General features: G+C 36.6%; 1 protein-coding gene across 5 annotated transcripts in view; it reads left to right on the forward strand.

Moving 5' to 3' along the window:
• Positions 1-22,552, forward strand: part of LOC140137955 (uncharacterized) — a 73,584-nt gene that overhangs the window by 6,504 nt on the left and 44,528 nt on the right. For 4 of the 5 annotated variants that reach the window (XM_072159770.1, XM_072159771.1, XM_072159767.1 and 1 more), the window contains exons 4-5: positions 2,069-2,927; positions 3,438-3,723. In XM_072159770.1, the coding sequence (XP_072015871.1) occupies positions 2,069-2,927; positions 3,438-3,723 (1,145 nt within the window). Of the gene's footprint in view, positions 1-2,068; positions 2,928-3,437; positions 3,724-13,590; positions 14,962-22,552 lie in introns of those variants that run through there. The other variant, XM_072159769.1, reaches the window with a different exon arrangement.

The following is a 22,552-nucleotide window of genomic DNA, read 5'->3' on the forward strand; positions in this document are numbered from 1 at the left end:
CTTCAAGTTCCTGGTTCCTTCTATATATATTAGAAATAATAGAATTATTGTCAACACATAAATTTTCCGTAAATTTTTGACAAAATCAGTCATAACTGGCTGGGTATAACTGGGTAATTGAGTTTGAATTTCGCGCGGGCGCTGGGATCAATCCCATGCGCAAATGCTTGCTGCTACCGAGTACCGTTCATGTCATGGACTGAATAAACATGATCGAATAACAAATTAAATACTTGTTTGTGACATTCCGTATTCTTGATTCATTTTAAAATATCTGATTTTAAAAAATATCGTCTTGCAGTAATCAAAAAATTAATAAAGAACCGCCGATTTCGTCAAATCCAGCCCATATAAAGGTTTTCATATTTAGCGCATTGCGGTAATACATTCTTTCCACACAATCACGATTGAAAGAAACAGATACTCGGGCAGATACTTTATGATAAAATAAATACAATTTAGGCTTAGTAGACCGTTATTAAATGGAAATCTGAATAAAATTAAAACATTGTCACTTGTGTCACGATTCTTTAATGATAGTACAATCAGTGTACGGTACTGAAAAAGTGAAACATTCATGTTTTATGGATTACCGAACACGATGCGTAAATTGCTGAAGAAATTGTAGGGACGGATATGCACAAACACAGCGACTCGCTTGGGGCTTAAATCCGCCCGGCAGCACTTGCGTTGTGTGTTCCATATATCTGTGGTTTCATGGGGTGTTTCAGCAGATTTGATCAATCGTTCCCTTATATTTGGAACATTTACAGGAATCAATTTTGCTGATGAAGTAACAATAAGTTGGAAATATCAGAATGTGAATATCAAATCGGTCATTTTGTCTGCAAGTACAGTACAGTCGCGGATACTGGACACTCGGCGTAGTGAGACTCAGTCAGTCTGCAGTCACTGAGCTCATCCCGTATGTATCTATACAAGTTCGCCTATCATACATGACCGGCCATGACCGGTTGTAAAGCTAAGAAATAATTAAAAAATCCTGTACATGTACCTTATTCTATTCCTTCATTTTCTCATTGTGTTCATCTCAACTTGGTGTGACGATCTGAACTGGTAGCACTAGCAGTTATTTTTTGCAATCTGTTTTCATTCGCTGAATCTTCGCTCTTCGTGCTTTACTGTAATATTCCCTATGCATATCGTGGATGGCTTGGCCTATCCCAAATCACCCCGCCAGCACTTTTCCCATTTTAAATCCCCACACTTTATTCAGGAACTTCATTCTTGATTTGATCATGATATTTCCTTCATGTAATTCTTATTTTATTGAAGATATTTTTTCATGTAAAGTTGACAATGACTGAATTGGCCCGATGCATGCCACAGTAATACACGGACATTGTGTTTACAATCAAACCCGGAAGTAACTGTGTGTCCCTGGGCTGGCGTCATCAACTAAAGCGCCCAATTTGAACGATTTCGTTTTGTAATTTAGGGGGTGCCAATATCCAATCTTTGCATGGAGATTATGTCTAGCCTGATACGCTATGCAAATAAAAAATATTCTTTTCTGCTTCCTGACATCATAAGCTTTCCATTGATATATAACTTTATTTTCAATGAGGTTCACCTTTAATACTGATTTCTAAAACCAATGATGTCTGTAAGTCTTATTCAGAATTTGAGAAATGCCAACAACCTAGCCGAATGAAATCGCCCGAGGGAAATCGGGACAAATGTTGCCACACATCAACTGACCTGTAACAATGGAGGTCCATAGCTCTTGGTCAATGTAAGCTACAGATCACCTGACATTATGTTATAGAACATGTTATTGGTAGCCTATTCAGCAGAGCCTTATCTGCTTCACTGACCGTGGGCCAATGCAAGCAACCATGGGCCAATGCAAGTAGGATCAATATAGTACATATAACAAAGAAAGTATTAAGTACTTTTCCTTGGGTAAACATAATTATTTACTTTTCATTTATGGTGTTTGGAGGGAAACTTTCTGATCTCTTTTACTCTTTGTATAGTTATATTTTATACTTTAGCTACGTACTTGATTGATATCTTTCTTATTGTTTCCTTTTCATTATAACAGAGGAGTTTTTTGTGTCTGGTGAGACCGGGTTACCGTTGGTAGATCAGGGCATACAGAGTGACGAGACCAGTTTACCTCCTAAAACATCATCAAGAACTAACAGTGCTAGCAGTACACATCAACAAGCAGGTCATGATGATTTAGAAAGTTTTACACAACTTCGGGGACCATTAGGAAAGGGAGGGACTAGATGTGTGTCAGATCAAAGTTTCCAAACAGATGTACTCACAGCATCATCTCAGCACAGTGATACTGAGATGAAGATGAGAGCTGTTAGTCTCTCTCAGAACACAGAATTCCATTCCACAGTAGAGACAGAAGGATATGGTCCATCATGTGCCATGGATCAATCCATGCAAGAAGAGGATGATGGCGGTGGTGGTAGTGGTGATGATGACATCAGAACGTTAGTCAAAATGGAACCAGGCATAGATCTTGACCACATTCCAGCTGCACTTTCTTCCAGTGATACCCCAGCCGGGGTTATAAGTAAAACAGAACACATCTCAGGGAATATTGATGTTGATGCAGAGGATGCACAAGATATGGATGATGCAGATTTGACATCTATGTCGCTCACGGATGCTGCACTATCCCAAGAACTTGATGGCAGTGGTGCTGGAATGTTTAGTGATTTACATGTAACACCATCTCAAGATACTACCAGTAAGCCATTTCAGTGTGCCATATGTCAAAAGGCCTTTAGAAGTGTACAGGTATTACAGAAACATAGCGTGACTTTTCACAGACAAGGACAACAAGGTAAAGCCATCCGGCTTGCAGCTCCCCGTTCAAGAAGTAGAGGTGGTGGAAAACACAGTGGAGGAATGCAGTCCAGAACAAACACACAAACATTTATGTAAGTTTTAAAATATGGATGTTCATGTAATAGCAGGGTACAATGGGCTTAAAAAATTGTAAAATGGTGTTCACACATGGCACATACGCACAGTATGTGCAGCACCTACGCAAAGTGTGACTGACTGCGTGCACACTTTTTTGAAGAAAAAAAAGGAATGCTTGCATCTACTAGGTTTCACATGAAGAAGATTGACCTGCTCATGAACAAAAAACGAATAGTTCCCCCCCGATAACATGTTGAACAAAGTACATAATTGTGGTTAAGTATTGTTCACTGTTGGAATCAAGGCAGTTCAGCTAGCGTCCCACCGAACCACACGATCAGAAGAAATTGTGAAAACATTGATGGCTGGTGGCAAGAATTTTCACACCAAATAAGTCAAAGTTTACTTTTATGAAGGGCAAGCTGTACCAAAGGTGTGACCTGATGTAAAGGGATCAAGTTTTCAATTTCAAATTGTGTTCTTAATGTTTTCTAATTAATTTTGTTGTTTTTATTTCTTCACAGGCACACTTGTACAATTTGCAACCAAAGATTTCCTGAATCCATCCTTCTAAACGACCACATCGTCAAAACCCATCTAAATGTGTCTCAAATGATCCCCTCAGCTCAGAACGCACCAGGCCCATCCCAGTTACAGTATGCTAACACCCAAGGAAGCCCCCAACTGCCCCAGATAACCTCAGTGAGTTCTCTTCAGTACCAACCCCCCATGAACCCCACACCATCTGCAGCATCATCTTATGGTCAAAGCCCAGTAGCACCAAAGCCAAGTACTAGTCAACAAGGACAGGTAAGTGTGACATGAGTTTGAGCTTTTAAGTGTGTTGGGGATGGAATCAATACTCAACCTGCAGGTGTTTTCCTGTTCCGCCCCGTTTTGGGTGGTTCACTTTTTGTGCTGAGTATATTCATGCATACTAGACTAAACACTAATAACCGCCAGTTGATTTGAGCCATCAAAATAACGGGAATGCCGATCTGTTTTTTCATAGTCACAATACATTGTAGCGCATTCTTGATTGATTGATTAATTGATATTTCAAGCCTGAATATTATGGGATGCTGAGTTCAAATTATCATAAGTGAAACTAGAGCTGTATTTAAGCCCAGGAATTAGGGCAGTTTACCAAATGCTCTGTTTAAGTCGGTATGTGAAAACTGTTTCAATCTTAAATCTTAATAAATTACTTATTGAAATCACAGTCGGGTAGAAAATGTAAATGGTCAAATTATGACTTTAAATCCAGACTAGCCACAAGCCTCCTGTTGCAGCCGCCGGAGCACCAGCCATTCTGCTTCAAGAACCCTCTCAAGTTTATTACATACTTTCTGAGGATTGCGAGGATGTCATTTTCCCTATCAGGCACGAGATGGAAGGACCGCCCAATGCCTCATACGAGCCAGTTAGGATCCCAGCTGTAAAGTTGCAGGACATGAGGATAAGATGCTCGACAGCAACCAGCTTCACACGCAATCTACTCAGTTATTTTTTTGACCAGAAGACGAGGGCAACTTCAAATTTTAACGGTAAAGGGAGCGTGATGACGCCCCAAGGATCCATTAATAAACACAAACTTGATAGGAGGATTGTACTGACCATGCTGGACCAAGTTGAGTTGCAGTTCCCCGGATCTACAACAGAGCGCAGTAACTTTTCAAAACTAATTGAAGCTATCAATGACAAGTGCCGTCATTCATACACATAGTCTACTAATGTTCCTACATTTGTATTTCATCTCCTAGACTGTGTGCATCAATTGTTGAATTTTAACTTTTAAGGCCAGCAAAAAAATCCCAAAGCGGTATCAGTAATGATCCAGTATGGTTACTAAATCAGTAAGTGTGAAACGCATTATTTTAAATGGCATTTTGGCCCACCTTTTTCCCACCCGTTTGTGGCCGAATTTCTGATTTTAGCATAGAATAAATGCCAGCGGATTGAGTATTGATTTCATCCTGTATATACTCCATCAACTCAGAAGTACAAAGTAAATAGACCTCGGAAACTGGAGGTATGAGAATAATTATTTCAGTGCAATGCATGTGTAAATTTATGCTTCTTTGGGACACCAACTGCTGCGTGAATTGTACTTGCCGAGTGCACCACGCTCTTTATGTGCAACATTTTTTAACACACAGTGCGTGTGACGCAAAGCATCAACCCCCGGTGCCACGGACTTGGTTTGTACTTCTAGGTTGAAGCAGTAGGCCTATAGAAAATAAGTGCTTCATTTTCATCAGCACATAACCACATAACACATCCCACCAGAATGGCCAACAGCTACATCATTTGAATAATGTTTAGTACCAATCAGTTTTTCATGTTTATTGAAAAGCCTGCCTCTTTAGAATGCAACATTGCATCAATCAACCATTAATTATTATAGCGCCTAACACCAAGAAAACTTGAATGTACTGGAGGTTCCTGTATACATTGATTGAACAATAATCTGCAGTGTCAGAAATAAGGGGAAAATGTAGTTTGTCCTGAGGACAACCTAATAGATTCTACTTGTCCTTAAAATATTTCATTTGCCCCAAAACTGATCTTTTAGGGCATAAATCAAATTTGTTTTGATGTTTTTGGCTCTGGAAAGTCTGTAGCTAAGAAACATGACACTAGCTTCAAAATTCACCAAATCTGATATTATGGATTTTGATCACTGGCACCATCGGTTAACACAGAGAAATGGATAATTAAAATGTTCAGAACATGCTGAGCAAGCAGACATCACAGAATTCAGTATGCTAGTGTGGGGATTGGTACAAATGACATTTAAACATGGCAGCAAGTCAAAACTTTTATTCATAAATCATGATTTTGGAGGTAAAATATAGTGGTTGTTCGTCGGACAAGTGTATGGCTCATCATGGTTGTCCCCAAGGATTTTTGGACAAGCGGACAAGAGAATAGTGTTTATTTCAAACGCTGAATGATATACAAATGAATGGAAGGGAATATATAATAAATGCATGATATCATTCAATAAAGATACATAGTTTCATATAGAAAATTAGTGCTTATTCTAAACGCAGGGGTGTGATCCTTCAGGATTTAACCAGATTTCCTGGATTTTTTGTGGCCAAAATTTATGCAATTTTATTGATTTTCAGCCCAATTTCATGCTGTTTTCAGGCTTTTCTACTCCTTCCTGGATATTTCAAAAGCTTTGAAAATTGAATCACACCCCTGTAAATATCATGTTTTTTAAAGTTTCTTAAAGAATGTCAATGAATGGATCCTGCACTTCCAAATGTGATCAGTCAGCTTGTTACAGATATGAGGGCTCTGTGAATGTTGAGTTCTTTGTTCGATAAATAGCGGTGCTTATGATGTTGGTAGAGCAGACATCTGCGACCACTCCCAATTGGTTCATGGAACATACTTATGATCTTAAATTCAACTCAGCATGTTAAGCTATACATGTAACTATTGTAAGTTAGGTGTATCAACATAACAATGGTGCATTTTGGATAGCAATTTTTTCTTGGAAACTGATGGTGGGTTCCAATGATTTTGATAGCTTGTATGAGTATGAAGAATGTGCAGAAGTTTTTAACTTTCCTCTTTTCAACAATGTTCCCTTCTTATTCTAAGAACTACATGTAACTCTTTTAATCCCAACAGCTTACAACATTTGAAAAAAAACATGAATTTACCCCACATTTATATTGAAATTATAATTTTCAACAGAAATAAAGGGTTTGCAGTAGCGGTATATGCTTTATGGATTCCTTGTGATTCTTGATCGAACAGGTTTGCATTAATATTGTGGCAGCTATTGTTTTAAAGTTCCTCCAACCTCAAATTAAACATTTGTACCATAAAGTGTTTATCACTATACTTTAAGAAATAAAAGTTATAACTGTACAAAAAATATGTGAATGAATCTTGAATGAATGAATCTTTATTTCCATAATAAAAAACAACAAAATACAAAGAAATTCAACATCATATGTTTGGGAAGTTGATGCTTTCTATAGCCTTGCTAATATACAAGAAACACTTTGGTAAGGTATTGTATTCATTAGAGGGGGTCAACCCCTTAGTAAAACATAAAAAAGGCCTCCGATCCTTATTCCAAATACGGGTATTTACACAGATTTTGCAAAAAATAAAAAGGGCTCCTCTTCCTCCTCCCAGCTTCCAGAACCCATTGTGATGGCAGCTCCTGAACCAGGGAAATTCTACTTGGGTTCGGACATGGGGATGGTTCGGGACATTGCAGATTACAAGGCTATGCTACGTATTGTCATGTCTAACAAACGGAACACGGATGAGGAGAATGGGCGTTTTCTTTGTGGGGCATTGCTGCGCTTTGAGTTATCCGAGGAACAATTGGCTACGGTAAACATCACCGGATCATCCCGAGACTCCGAAACAAAGAAAAAAGAAAACTGGAAAAAAATAGATAAGAAACTGCTACATGCCATATACACCCAGGCAAAGTACCAGTTTGCAGGATTTAAGGACCTATACACAGATCATAAGAATAAAACTTTTATATATATCCAAGATAACTGTAAGAAGGCAAGAGCAAAACTTCGCAAGAAACAAAAGCAGAAGAGAGTGACAGAGGTTGATTCCAAAGCGGCCCTGATGCATGGTAATTTGGACATTTTGAGATAAATCCATATCTTGGGTAGTGTGAGGGTGCTCTTTCCATTGGTGGCATCCTCAAATCACCACCGTGCTTCATTTTGAAGATAGCAGAACCTATCTTGACACTTTTTTGTCACTTTTCGTGTATTTAATGTGGTAAACTGAGTTATCTCAAAGTTTTACCACATTAGTCAAGACCATCTAAAAACCCTAAAGCATTGATGATAACACGGCAAAACAACCTATCTCAATATAGATCATTAGGTTTAATAATTTATTTTATTCAAAAAGAAAAACGTCAAGTGTTCAAACTTAAAAGCTCTTTTTCTCAAAACAGCGATTTTCAAGTTAGATCATTTTACCAAATCAGGACCGACAAGCACTTGATAACAATTTCAGTTGTAGGCAGACCTACCTGGTGGACTTACTTGAAGATCAAAGGTTTGTCATGATTGCTATACATTTGGTCACAATAATAGTACACAATTTGCAAACTTTCTGTGTGTTTGTACATTTGCTGCAGTTATCATAATGACCATGATTTCAAGATATTTAAAATTAATGTTGAACATTTTAAATTATCTAATTATGACCAAAGGTCTAGCATAATTGGTTCTAAAGTTTTTTTTTATGTCTATTTTCTTATTATTTTATTGTTTTTTACTCCATATTTTTACCTTTATCTCAGTTTCAAATTTGCCACCTTTGGCCCCCATGGACCAGATCGTGTCACATATGTAGTAAATACTAGATAGGCTCCAACATGTAACTTCATGAACATTGAAAAAATGTCAATGTTCAAATGATTGAAAGCAGGCTGTAGGAGAAACTAGAAAGTTTGAGTAGAAACGATGTAACACTTTGCCATTTTTAGGCGAGGTTTCCAGTAATTGCATACAAACACATTTGCATCAAATGCAATGCTTTGACTCTATATCTTGAATGAACATTTTGGAACATTTTGATGTGTAACTAAATTCCAGGTCTACTGCCAAGGAATTATCACATTTGAGAATGTGTCATAAATGTATCCCACTTGAAGTATGATTTGTGAACATCACCCTATATTATAGGGCCTATAATGTGTCAAAGTTGTGTATTCACTATGTGCGGCCTCTGTTATTAAAAAGCCCATGGTAGAAAGGGATCACTTTCTTCCAAAGAGCCTTTTTCGCTGTGCACCCCAAATGGAATGTGTTTCTGGTTTATAGTTTAAATGACACACCCACTATAAATGTTCTTTATAAATGTAGCAGTCAATTAATTGACGACCAACACTTGCTTTCTGTTGCCACCATGCTTACAAGCAATATTTACTTGATATTTTCCAGATCTACACCTGGCTGTTTAACCCCTCATAAGCAATGATATTGCAGACAGAAAAATAGATGTGAATTTTCTCATTATATCATAGAGTCAAACATTTTGAATTCAACAGTTTCTTTATTTTTCCCCTATGGCTTATGGCATGTGACTTATGGTTTCTATCCTAATGGGGATGGCACACAGACTTGAATTGATACATCCCCAAGATTCATCGGTGCACTTGTTCCAGACCAAATACTGCAAGGGGAAGATACAGGTATGGGACGGTACATCAAATAGTATGTGAAGTTACTCAAGTATGTCAAATCTAGAGCAAATGTGATAGTGACCGATGACTGATTCTGTGCATGACACTTCTAAGAGCAAAATTTTTGCATGAAGAGCTAGCTATGACATTACAGGTTCGTCGCGTGATGTTAACAAAAAAACCTTTTGTTACTTTATTGTCATTTTTAATGAAAAATATAGATTTTTTTTCACAAAATAACAGAACTTCAGTTACTTCACATAGCCACATCTAGGCCTGTAGGCCCACCGTTGATTAATATAATTGATTAGCCATCATAATACTTGCATTTATTCGCTTTTCAATCGTATTCTTTGATTAAAGGCTGAAATACATGTAGCTTCATTGAAGGACGCTTTGGCATTTGAACGAAAACAAGATCGTGACCTGATGAAAAAGATATATAGCTAGCTTCAGCAGATGAGCAGCAATTATGAAGCACCAACTACGAGCAGAGCAACCGCCACACCAGACCAGACGACAAGAAAGCCCGCCACCACGCACACCCGTGACAGAATTGATATAGGCCTACCTGCTACCTCAGTTATACCTGACATTCCCGCCACACCCGCCAAACCAGCCGCGTCCACCAGACCTACTATACCAGTCACGCCTGCCACACCTGTCATGCCAGTCACAACAGAATTGGCTGCACAGAGAAATCCGTTTGAAGCTCGTTACTTCAGTGCAGCATCCGCAGGTCAGCTTTTGCTTGGTGGAGACCAAGGTTTCCCACGAAATGTCACATGGTATAAGGACATACTCCAGCAGGTAAGCTGGAAAAAGAAGACTGTGGATGACGATAATGGACGGCTTCTGTGCATGAAGCTGTTGAGAGCGGAGTTTTCTCAGGAAGAGTTGGCGTCAAAGAATGTCACCGGGGTCACTAGGAGTCGTGAGAATCTCAAACTCATGAGGATTGAACAGCTGGACACGAACATCCTCACAGCCATTTTTCTTCAGGCCAAACATCAATTCCCAGGATTCAATCAATGGTATACCAACACCAAATGTGCGACAGTTAGAGAACTTAATAATATTTGTCAGAAAGCAAGGGTCAAAGCCCATGCAGATCAACGCACAGTGCAAAGCGACAATATGGAATAGGTTCAGATTCGAATGATGACATGAACAGTAACAGAGCCTGATCCATTTTACATGGATGGACATTTTTCTAATTTTGATAGAGAATGCTTGTAAAAATGAATCCATGGACTTTTCATTTAGGTTCAGTACCTCATAGGTTAAAGTGTTCTCTTGTCCATCACTATACGTGGAAAGTTTGAGTCAATGGAAAACAAATTTTTATGCCGTGACAGCTCTTAAAGCAAACAGCCATAATCATGGTAATGTCAATACAATAGATTGATCTTACAATAGTACTTGTTTGTATGTGTAGCCAACTTGTATCGGTAATTTATTTTGCTCAAATAATTTTGTTGATAGATGGTGCGTGGATTAATTTATCTTTCATCAAAAGCACTGCATAATGCATATGCTTGTAGGCAAGGTTTATGGTATATGTAGTAATACAGTTCGATTATGAAGAGTTGAAAATGATGATGAAAAGAAAAGATTGTGTATTGTGTCATCAGTCATATTAAAATTTGAGGTTTTTCAAACCAGTTGGACTTGACTAATCTCAAGCTTTGGTTGTCTTTGCATTTGAGGGTATATGATTTGGGAGAAATTATAATTTTTGAATTATTATGCTGTTATCCTTCTGTAGCTTATATTAAACCATGGTTTTAATGTCTGTGATCTATTTATTATTGTTGCTATAGGGGCCTACTATTATTATTTTAAACATGATTTATTATTATTAGGCTGGTATGCCTACAGTGGAACATGCAAAGAATGAGATGCCACCACACCGTCCGTCTACTCAGCAAATTCCATTAGATGTATATCATCCCAGATGTATTCATTCGCCTACATCAGGGATGTACTACTTAGGAGGTGATACGGGAAAGGAACGAAATATCACAGACTATAAGAAAGTGCTTCACGAGGTAGCGCGGCATCGGAAGGATTCCAATGAAGGCCGTGGTAGACTACTGTGCTCCGCACTTTTACGCCAAGAAGTTTCTGCTGAAGAATTAGCCACTAAGAATGTCACTGGTTTATCGAGAGGAGTCGACAGGAAGCCATTTCCAGTACCCAAAATTGATCAAACAATCATTCATGCCATTTTCAGCCAGGCACGGAAGCAATTTACCGGTTTTACAGACTGGTACACAAATTCATGTTCACAAACTTTAGGTGCGATGAACAATGTATGCAAGAAAGCTCGTCTCAAAAAAATGAAAAAGAACCCTAATCAATCATAAAATTATAACTGGATCTCAAACCAAACCAATAATGTAGGCTGCAATGATCAGGTGACAACCAAAATAATGAGTTTAATAAAGACAAAAATCCTCTATGCTTATATACTGCTGAGTGGCTTTATCGGCCTACTACAAATGTACCATATTCGTTCCAATAAGCGCCCATGCTCCAATAAGCGCCCATCCAGGGTATTTTCAATTTGCTAAAGGGTAACATTAATGTTGAAGTGACAGATAGATGTTGATACAGTGAAATAGCTGCAGGACTACCGGTACAAGTCCTGCGTAAACTTTTCAAGCCTTCTATAACATACGTAAATTCGTCTCGAATGAATGCCCGTTACGAAAAAATTAGGTAAACAAGGTAAAAAAATAAGCGCCCACCCTAAATGACTTTGTTAAGCGCCTTGGGCGCTTATTGGAATGAATACGGTAATTATTATGACATGCTTTATGTGTCGGAAATTGTCATCATTTTGCCAGATCACATCACTTTGTTTGTGATGTGCACTGATTATATTGGAATGTGCTAATTTATTGTCATTTTTTTAATTGTTATTGGAATGTCGGTGTCAGTAAATGAAAATTTAGTTTTGGATGTTTAACATTGAATATTATTTTAACATGCTATCACATTAATTATATGCAATTACATGCATGTACAAGTAGGGCCCAGTGCTATTTTTGTGATTTTTTGATTCAATTGAAAAATCACAAATAATAATTGGGCCACCTTATTTCTATATTTTTGCTTTCAAACTAGAAAATAATTCCTTCAGATTTAACTATAGTGTGTGAGATCAAAGATATTTTTAAGATCATTTAGATGGATTAAACATGTTAAAAAAAGTCAAGCTTTTATATGATCATATTTGCATTAATTTGTAATTTATGTTGACCGCTGAGTGCATGTACACATACGTACGTCGTAGGCTTTTCATTTCAAATATTTTGTACACAAAGTGCATTGAAATTATTGAATGGCCATTTCATTAATTCTTTTTTAACATTAGTTTATTGACCTTTTTGGTAAAAAGCCTTTTCGAGTAGACCTGAGATGTCGTCATTTGACATCAAACCGATGCGCATATTGTTACTGCGCACTTCACAGCTTTGATATGAGCAGCAGCGATGTTCACTTAACAATGTTCGCATCGGCTTCACATCATCTCGGGTCTACTCGTAAAGGCTTATCGGATTTATCAAAAAGGTAAATTACTGTTGTAAACTTATAATATTAGGCTACACAAAAATTATAGGCTATAATGGATGACCATTAGTTTATATTCTTCTGGTTTTTTTAACGTCTTGTTAAAATATCTTTGCACCCAGCGATTGGTGGATTGCTGTAGCTAAGAGTACATATGTAAATCATTTTTACTTGCAATGAATTGTTTTTAAGTTCGAAACGGAAAAGAAAAGAAGATGGTTGAATTATCAATGCAATGCTAAGAAATGAGACAATTCACTTTGTATTATTAAAACTTTATTTGTTGTCTGAATTCATTTGTCATTGTCCTTTATTTTTCTTACTTTACCAGTTTTCGCAAATTTTGTCAAATTCAAACTTGACTTTCAAAGTTCCTTTGAGGTTATGTGGGAAGGTAGCTCATCTAATCCAAAAGTGATCTACCAAAACAGCTAGGAGAGGTGGTAGATACTTGGCTACCAAATTTTCACTGGCATCCCTGTTATTATCCATTATAGTGTTGGGCATCCTGAAGTCATTGAAATTATATTAAGTTCTTGTGAATACAGCATTTACTACTCGACTTACATGTATACCATGGTGCATCTTGATTTGGAAATGGTTTGAAAATAGATTGGGTTATACCAGCATGTGGACAAGAAGTATGGGTGTGTTTATACTCTCTCTACAAGTGAAAGGACCTATAGCAACCTAATAAGGATACAATTTGACATTTTAATAAATAATTTTTCAGTACAGTATTCCTTATAAATATGTCAATTTTCCATTTGAAAAAAATTCTTCCTCAGCTATCAAAGATTTTTCATACCCAGGGATCACTGCATGGTAGTGCCTTTAATTTGAATTTTCACCCCTTTGTCATAACATCAATGACATTTTATACCATTTTACTGTGTTTGCAGTTCTTGTACAAAGGCATTGTAATGCCTAAACTGAAGCCACAACGGAGGAGAGTAGTTCTTAAACTAGAACAGAAGCTTGAGATTATCCAAAAATTGGAGAGTGGTGCTAAGCAAGCTAGAGTGGCAGAAGAGTACAACATAGCGACATCGACCGTATCAGAAATATACAAGCAGAAGGATAGGCTAAGACAGTTTGTTGCCGGTACCACTATGTTTGATGTCTTGGGAACTAGAAAAACGATGCGATCTCCTGACTTTGAAGCCGTGGACACAGCAACATACCAGTGGCTCATACAGCAGCTAGAGCAGAATGAACCTGTCTCCTGGGATCTTGTCTGTGAGATGGCACGGAAGTTCAATGAGATGCTCCTTCATGGTGGGACAGGTGGTAGTGAGGGTTTCAAAGCATCCCAAGGATGGTTGGATAAATTTAAGAAACGCCATGGAATAAAAGCGCTGTCTGGACAAGAATGTGTCGTCTCTTCAGATCCTACACCTGTAGATTTGTTTCAAGTGGATGATAATCAATGATGGGGAAATTTACAATATCACTGAAAACCTTCATCATTCTGATTATGAAGTAACATTTTTCTTCTGATAATAGATTTATTAATACAGATTTGTTGAATGAAATTTTATACTGGAACTAATTTGATTGTTTGCAACTATATATAGCTACTTTGATGATACCATCAAATTTCTTTAGGCAACTATACTTTTCAACAGAACAATGTAAGTGTTCTCCATTAATCAAGGCAAGAGATCAAGCTTCTAGAAAATCATCTAGTTTGTTCTAATATCATTGAATGTAAAAAAAGAATATTTCTACTTTTAAATTAATTTTTTTACAGGTTTCAAAATGGTCACTGATCTGATCATCACTGTGCTTTTCAAGTCCTTAGATCTAAACACAGTCACATATATACTTTTACTTGACCATAACCTGTTTTTTCTTGGTGTATTTTCTCTGTGGGATATTACCATAAATCCAAACCAAGCATCTAATATTGTTTACACACTTGCCGAAACATATGTATTGTTCATTCTGTTTCGTGTACAGAACTGATACTGTACCCACTCCATTCATTTTTTATCCACTTTTGTTTTTAAATATATTTAATATATATCCACTATTTAAAAGAAAATATACATAACAAAGACGTTGTAGTTTCTGTACATTTACAAAGGTAGCTATAGATAACCTAATGCTATTAAATGCATGGCATAAAGAATGTAACATTTCTTTTCAATAAAAGAACAAATACTGAAAGGGAGTGCTTTAACTTTTTTATGTGCAAATTTATTGCGGTCTAGATTTAAGCACATATTCCGATTATCAAGCGGGTCTTGGTAGAAAGTTTGCATTCAGGTTGCATAAAAGAATTGTTTTGGTTCTCGTCTCCATCCACTTCAGAGTGCAGTGACCTTTTTCTTTCCTTTTTTCATTATTATTAGAAAAACATAAAAACTGTTTATGTCCAATGCTGTCTAAGGCCTCTAAGTAACTAATCTTTTACATCTCTCCAGATGAAATATGAATGAAACCGGCTTCGGAAGCGCTAGCCAATGCTAGCAGTCTCGCTCGCTATTTGATATCAATAAATGTTTGAACGCTTTTGTACATGTCAGATACATGTAAATTGCTAAATAACAAGTGGTTATGAGCGATTTTAAATAGTCTCGCATAGAATTCGAAGTAGTGTAAGCTGTCACAGTTAGTTGGCAACACTCAGCAGATGACAACATCAAGAAATTCCAAGGTAAAATTCCTTCTATTCTTAAGATTAGCAATAGTGTTTTAAGGGACTTTCAGAGATCTGTGAAGAACTAGTTTTAAAATGGTTGATAAATTGGGAAAATACTCTTGCACCATTTTCTGTTCAGAAGTATCAAAACAATATGAACAAAACTGAAAAGTTGCATCAGTCTTTGAGGTTCAAGTCCCTCCATTAGATTTGCACCCAGTTCCTTATGCTGGTATACCCATGCATATAGAATTAAGATGGGCCTCTATTGACAAGAAAACACAGTTTCTAGCTTATTCATTGCATGAGCTGGTTACTATATTACTAAATATTCTCTTTCTAAAAGTGACAAAAAAGGCAAGTGGTGAATAGTGTAGTTTGGGATTGCCGGATCTCTGAATATCCTTTTAAAGCTGAACGTTTTTTTGTGTGTGGTAACTTACATGATGATCGATTCAAAGCTTTTGAATGGTGCAGAATTTATGATCCTGAATGTATACTGACCAAATGAATCAGGAAAACAAGTTTAGGATTGAAACCAACTTAAGATCCTGTGACGGACCATGCTGTATACATGAAATAAATGAATAAGGAATTCCCTAGTTGAATATGTATGTGATAGTTGAATATATATTCTTACATTGCTACAGGTATTTTTGATTACAAATGTATCACTTTCATGACATTTTGTAAAAAGTTCCTATAAATTGGTCCCTATTTATCAGCTTTGAGAAATGATGAGCATAAATGGATGGTACGTCTCATTTTGTTGCATGATTTACCATAAATTACAGTCACTTGATGTGTGACCAATGACTGCAATGTGCGACTCTGACTAAATAATAATTAATAATAGAGCAAAGCAAAAACCTCCCTTGCTCATAAATTCATGGAAATCCCTTCAGATGAGAACCAGCAATTGTTTTATGCAGCCTATACTGCTTTAACATGTCTCACTCATATGGTTTGGTTATCATTCATATCTGAAAGTAACCAATAATAATCTTGCACAAGCCTTCATGCTTGCACTGTTGGTAACCCACACTTTCGAAAGGGTGGGTTTGAGAGGTCCACAAAATGCTTAAAAGGGTGGGTTTGAAAAATTTCTGGTTAAAATGTGTGTCCAAATATAAAGGGTGGTCACTGATAAAAAGGGTGGGTTTAGAAGTCACCAATTGCAATCTCAAAGCTTACTTTAATTTCCGACTGAATGACACTAAATGAAACACAAAAAAACATTGAAATCCCATTCTGTAGTGTTTGGTCATCTAAAACTTCAATATGTAATTCTCTTTGGATGCAAATCTGCACCTCCTGGACCACCATAACCACTTATCTATGATTAGTAACCACGCTTAGAAAGGGTGGGTTTTGGAGTTTTGGTATAAAGGGTATAAAATAAAAAGGGTGGGTTTGAAATAAAAAGGGTGGGTTTGTATCACCACTGCTAACTATGGCTTGGCTGCAATCCATGTCCTGATTTTACATGTGTCAAAAATAGTTTTTGTAACTTTTCTTTTCTTTTCCCCTAAACCTTGCTGTTTCAGAAACACCTTATTCCTATTGACCCAAATTATGCCAGTGTGCTGGTGAACCAGTATGAATTTGAAAGTATGCTTACAGAGGCTCCCAGATCTGCCAAGCCACATGAGTTCATTCTTAGAAAAACCATTGATTTGGTTTTCTCTAAGGAGGAGCTCATATCTTCAAGAGGACTGGGTTTGAGGAAAAACAAGGATTCAGAAGGAAAAGAACCTCTTAACAGTGTCAAAGTGCAAGCTGTGAAAGGTATGAAATGTTGACATCTCTTGTTACCTAAAACAATCACTTATTTTAATAATTTTTTTTAAAAAACATAATAAAAATGTCTTTCAAGTCAAATGTGTTTGATATCACCCTGGTTACCATTTAATTTTAATGAAATATTTAAGTTTTCATATTTAAGTTTTGTATGTTTCATTGGTAAAATATATATGTAAATTAGTTTTGAAGTCATGCAAAACCCATTATTAATGACTCTTAAAATTATTAGGACAATTTTTGCGACCAGTATATGGAGTTGAATTCAACCTCGCTCAATATATATATATATATATATAGTTCATAGTGATGGAGCAAATCAAAGTTGACAGCTAAACAAGTATGATCTAGAAAACAAAATTATGTATACCATATTTACGCTATTAAACACCCTGGGGACATTGCAATTTCAAAAAAGGGGTGTTTATTAGAAGTGAATTTTCTCGCAAAATACGACTTTCGGAATTCACAAAATATGACTTCTGGTTTGAAATTCAATATGGCGGCAACCATACAGGAATCACATTGGAAAATACTATCAAATTATTCTAAGTTGAATTTTTATGCAAGAATGCAATTTATTATGTGTACATTCTAAAATAATGACATTCGTCGTTCTGACTAATTTTTGTTCCTGCAGATTTTGTGACGGCATACTGCACAACTCAGAACTGGGTTATACCTGACGAGAAGTTTTTCAGGAAGAGATTTTGCAACAAGGTCACTAATTCTCGGCGCTTAGATACATGTAGATAGATAATTAACTTTCTTTATTGAGGATGAAAACAGCTTCAGTAACAAGCACTGCTTTCAATGCAGGGCCTCATATGAGTTACATATACCTTATTTGTTCCATTTACAGCCCACGTCCGTATTCACCAGCAAAGTGTTATGTGTAATCCGATTATCACTATGTCAACTGGATCACGCTTTTGAGTTCTGCACCACGATCAAAATGATCGCAACACAAATTAAGTCTATGTACTACCAATTCCAAAAGGTGCGTGATCCAGTTACTAAAGAGTTACATAACCACTTCGCTGGTGAATAAGCAGTGGCTTTACAATAAGCAAACTGATATTAGTTTATTAACTGCCCATGCAAATCTGAATCATGGGCTGAAACATATAACACACTGATGATGATAGATGAATATTTTGGGTTCACCCTAAATGATTTTGTTAGGCACCCTGGGCGGAAATGGAATGAATACGATACAAGCATTATAAATAACCAGGCATTGTGAACACCCCAAAATGCACATGATGCAGATTGTGTCACCTCATACTGTACATCTCAGAACTGGGAAATACCAGAGAGAAGCCGAGGTGTGCTGGAGGAACCTTACCTATAAGATTACTAACTCTCTGTGCGGCAAGGCCCTTGAAGATTCATAATGCACATTGGAAAACAAACAAAGAAGATGATTAAGATGATAGACTTGACTTCCACATCACCATGTTAATTGTTATTGCTTGCCAAGAACACTTTGTAGACCTTCAGCTGGATGTTGGTGCCCCTCAGCATCTATGACGTCTCCCAGGCTAGTGAAAGCACTCAAGTATTTTATAAAGTTATTACAATTTTTTAAAAAGTTTTTCATTTCTTTTTAAAATGATGTACTTGCAGGAAATTTGAAGTCACATTAAAGATCATGTAGATTCATATGTAAGACTGAGAGCAATTGGGATTTGTACTCTACCAAATTTTAAAGGTGATTATTATTACTCACCAGGAGGACTTTCGCCTAACCTGGGGTTTTCAGCTGTTGTTGATGCTCTGACCCAATATATTCTAGGTGTAATTACTGTGTGATGATGTCACATGATTAGATGACATCATCATATTCACAGAAGAACTGGCCAAAAAATCCCATTTTTTATGTAGTTACTTTCTTTTAGTTATTTTGGTTCTTGGGTTTTTTGTCTGTCCTGCTTGCTTCTTGGGCATAATTTGTGGGCGGAATTGACTTTGGGCTCGTGTTGTGTTGTTTGATTTCATTTTTTTATTAACCTATGCTTATGTTCTCTCAGCTGGCTTGAAGTTCTTTGGTTCTGCCTGTGTGAATTCATGGTTTGTAGTTTAAGGTTAAGATAGTGTTAAAATATTTTATCATGTTATGACGGTTGATATTTGACTTAATTTTTGATTATTTTTCATTTCACTGTTTAGTGTTTATATTTTTGAATTTGTTTGCTCTCTGTATTGGGAAATTTAGGATCAGTGTTCAAGATAAAGCACTGTATAAATGTTTTATACAATTATTATTTTAAAATGATGTACTTGCTTATTTGAATGTACAGTAAGATCATGTAGATTCATACATACATGTAGTAGTAATAGTAAAATTAAAAATAATTTGCACTACTGAATATGTTTACTCACTGCAATACTTTTGCCAGACCTCAGGTTGTCAGCTTTTGTTGATGCCCTGACTTAATACTCCACTTGCGGAATGCTAAGTCCCCTTGCTGATTGATGATGTTACATGGTCAGATGACTTCAATCAGAACCAAATTGGCTGGGGTAGACCAGACAGGAGCCAAAAGCTTCCCAAGATGGGTCCATGAAGCAATTCACATTCACATTTACATTGTAAGAAGGATGGCCCAAAATCTGTACAGAGACAAATGGCTAGACGTAGACCCATCTGGAACAACTTCGTTACTTCCTGAAGAGGACTCGCCACAAGATATGCAAATTTGATGTCACTTGGTCATGTTGGATATTAGGTCAAAGCATCAACAACACCTGATAAAGTACTCCCAGCAAGTAAAAAATACTCAGTAGTATGTAGTTTGTTCAGCTTAAAATTGGCGGAATTTATTTTATTTGTTTATTGTTACTGCTCACGTCAATTAAGTCTCGCCGTTGATTCACACAAGCGCACCCCAACAGTGCACACACCATTCTTTATCAAACTATAGAAGTCTACATTATTCTCAGTTTCACATTCTAATCTGTACATAAACTACTTTTAAAAATCGTGAATACATTATGTCTTATACCTTTTGTACTTTATTATTATTTTATAAGTCAAGCTGAAAAGCTTTTTAAATATATTAAATACCTAGCATCTGTAATATCAACATTGACCCTTGTTGTTGTTTGATTGTGTGAACTATGTCCTATGTGTTGATACTTATTTAGCTATGAATGCTATAATATTGTTAAACAAAGCACTGTATAAAAAAACTATGATATGACTTTCAACATAAAGGGGCCATCTTAGTACATAATATTTGTGTGCATGAACTTATAAATCATTTCACATTTCGGTTGTTTGACAAAGACATCCTCCGATTTGAAATATCTGTCTGTTGACAAATAAAAATTACAAATGCAAATGCAATGTCTGCAGGGGTAGCACTAGGTTTTAAAACCAGGGGTTCTCAGAACCCCTGAACCCCCTGAAAGTGTTAAAAATATGCGCTCAAATCCTAAAATGAGGGGTTCTCTAGTCAAGTATTGAATGCCCGTTTCAACTGAGACGAATAGGTATATTCGTCTCAGCGTTTCAATATATCAGTATCAGATTTTGTGATTTTGGTTATGATGTGTAAATAGTTAAGGCCTGGCAAAAACGCGATCTCCCTTTCACGCCCGTGATTCTCGCTATTAACCAACTATCTGGCTTTTAAAGAAAGTTCCCACGCAGTGTACTTGCTATAAAAGTGTTGCTTTATGCCATAAAAGTTAGCGAATTCCATAAAATGCAGTTCAACTTGCAAAGTGCAGAATTCAACAGCATTGCAAGTCACATGTCACGAAAGTGAAAAAGCCATGATTTACTCAATAAAAATGACATTTCATTGCAAATGAGTTCAAGTTTAGGCCAAATATCATGATATTTATTGAATTACTGGAGTATTTTGACTATAAAACATAATTCAAGGGCAAATTTTTGTCACTTTTTTCTTCTACGGCCTCAGTAAATTTCACATGCGGGCATATCTCTACACACCACCCTTGAAGCATTTCTTACAGATCCCTAGAATTAGAAATTACCAACTCACGTGACGTGTCGTCATTCAGTACTGCAATAAAACTCATCAGTGATTCTAGACAATATCACAATCTGTGTTAAATTACGCTGGCGGTGTGTATTTTATTTTATTTTTAAATTATGTTACAATGCTACTGGCGACTTCACATCAACATTTATGTTATTGCATTTTATGTTACATAATTTCTGGACAGGTCGTAAATATTGGAGATCGAAGCTTTTATTTTTCTTTCACATGTTTTCATTTTTCTGCGCGCATGAAACCCCCGAACTGGTATGCAAAAATGAATAGATGCGCTCAAACTTAAAAAAATGCGCGTGGCGCGCAAGAACGCAACTTAGCGCGACCCCTGAATGTCTGAATCAAATGCAATGTCCGAATCAAATTTTGCAATATCTATTGAAACAGACCCTAAAAAGAGGATGCTGTAATCACAAAAATGTCCATTTAAGAGGAAAAAGGGTTGGTCTGGTCAATCAATTCTAATAACATAAGATCTGATTTGTATTTATATACTTCATTAATATATTCTTGTTCATTGATTGGTTAAAAGTGGATCACATGACCAAAAATAGTTCTACCATCAGTACTCCTATCCGTAAATAGTACCTCTAAGCCGTAAATAGTATTTTCAATGTCCCGGATGAGCCGTAAATAGTACCTCCAAGCCGTAAATAGTACTTTTGACCATGCATTCCGCGTGCGCGCATTCCATGCGACGGAACAGCTCACGCACGCTTGAAACTGCCATAGCGTCATTTCGGCGCTGCTGTAATTGGTTAGCCTGATTTTAGGCTATTCGATTTTTGAAGGGTAGGTTGTGCTTAAATTGGTCGTGCTGTTCACTCAGGATAGAAGCGGGAGAGTCAAAGCGTCAAATGATTTTCTTTTAACAAATCAATGAACAAAGAACATATTAATGAAGTATATAAAACAAATATATACTGCCTTTATTCGAAGTTCTGGTTAAAACTATGGTCCCTCGTTGAGATCAATTAATACTATTGATCTCACCTCGGGCCCATAGTTTTAACCAGAACTTCTCATGGCAGTATATATTTGTATAATAGCATCTGCAAGCAATTGCAAAATGTTTGCACTGAGGTTTGCGCCAGTTGACAAGTCATGTTAACCTCATACCCATATGTACTGCTCTGGACTGAGATGCTCACTTATGTTATGCCAAATGCTATATAACAAATAAGCTTCTATTAACCCTTCATGAATGGAATGAGATTTCCTGCTTCCCCTTTAATAACCATGCATGAAATGATGTGGAAAATGTATTTACTAATCCTATAGTATATAGTATAGTAAGCAAAAGCAATCACTTCAAGCATGTATAAACTAGGGAAATATTTTATAAATGGGCTAAACAATCATTTGCTTAAATAAGGGATCACAGTCACT

The sequence above is a fragment of the Amphiura filiformis genome, chromosome 17, assembly GCF_039555335.1.
Source record: "Amphiura filiformis chromosome 17, Afil_fr2py, whole genome shotgun sequence".
NCBI classification, from domain to species: domain Eukaryota; kingdom Metazoa; phylum Echinodermata; class Ophiuroidea; order Amphilepidida; family Amphiuridae; genus Amphiura; species Amphiura filiformis.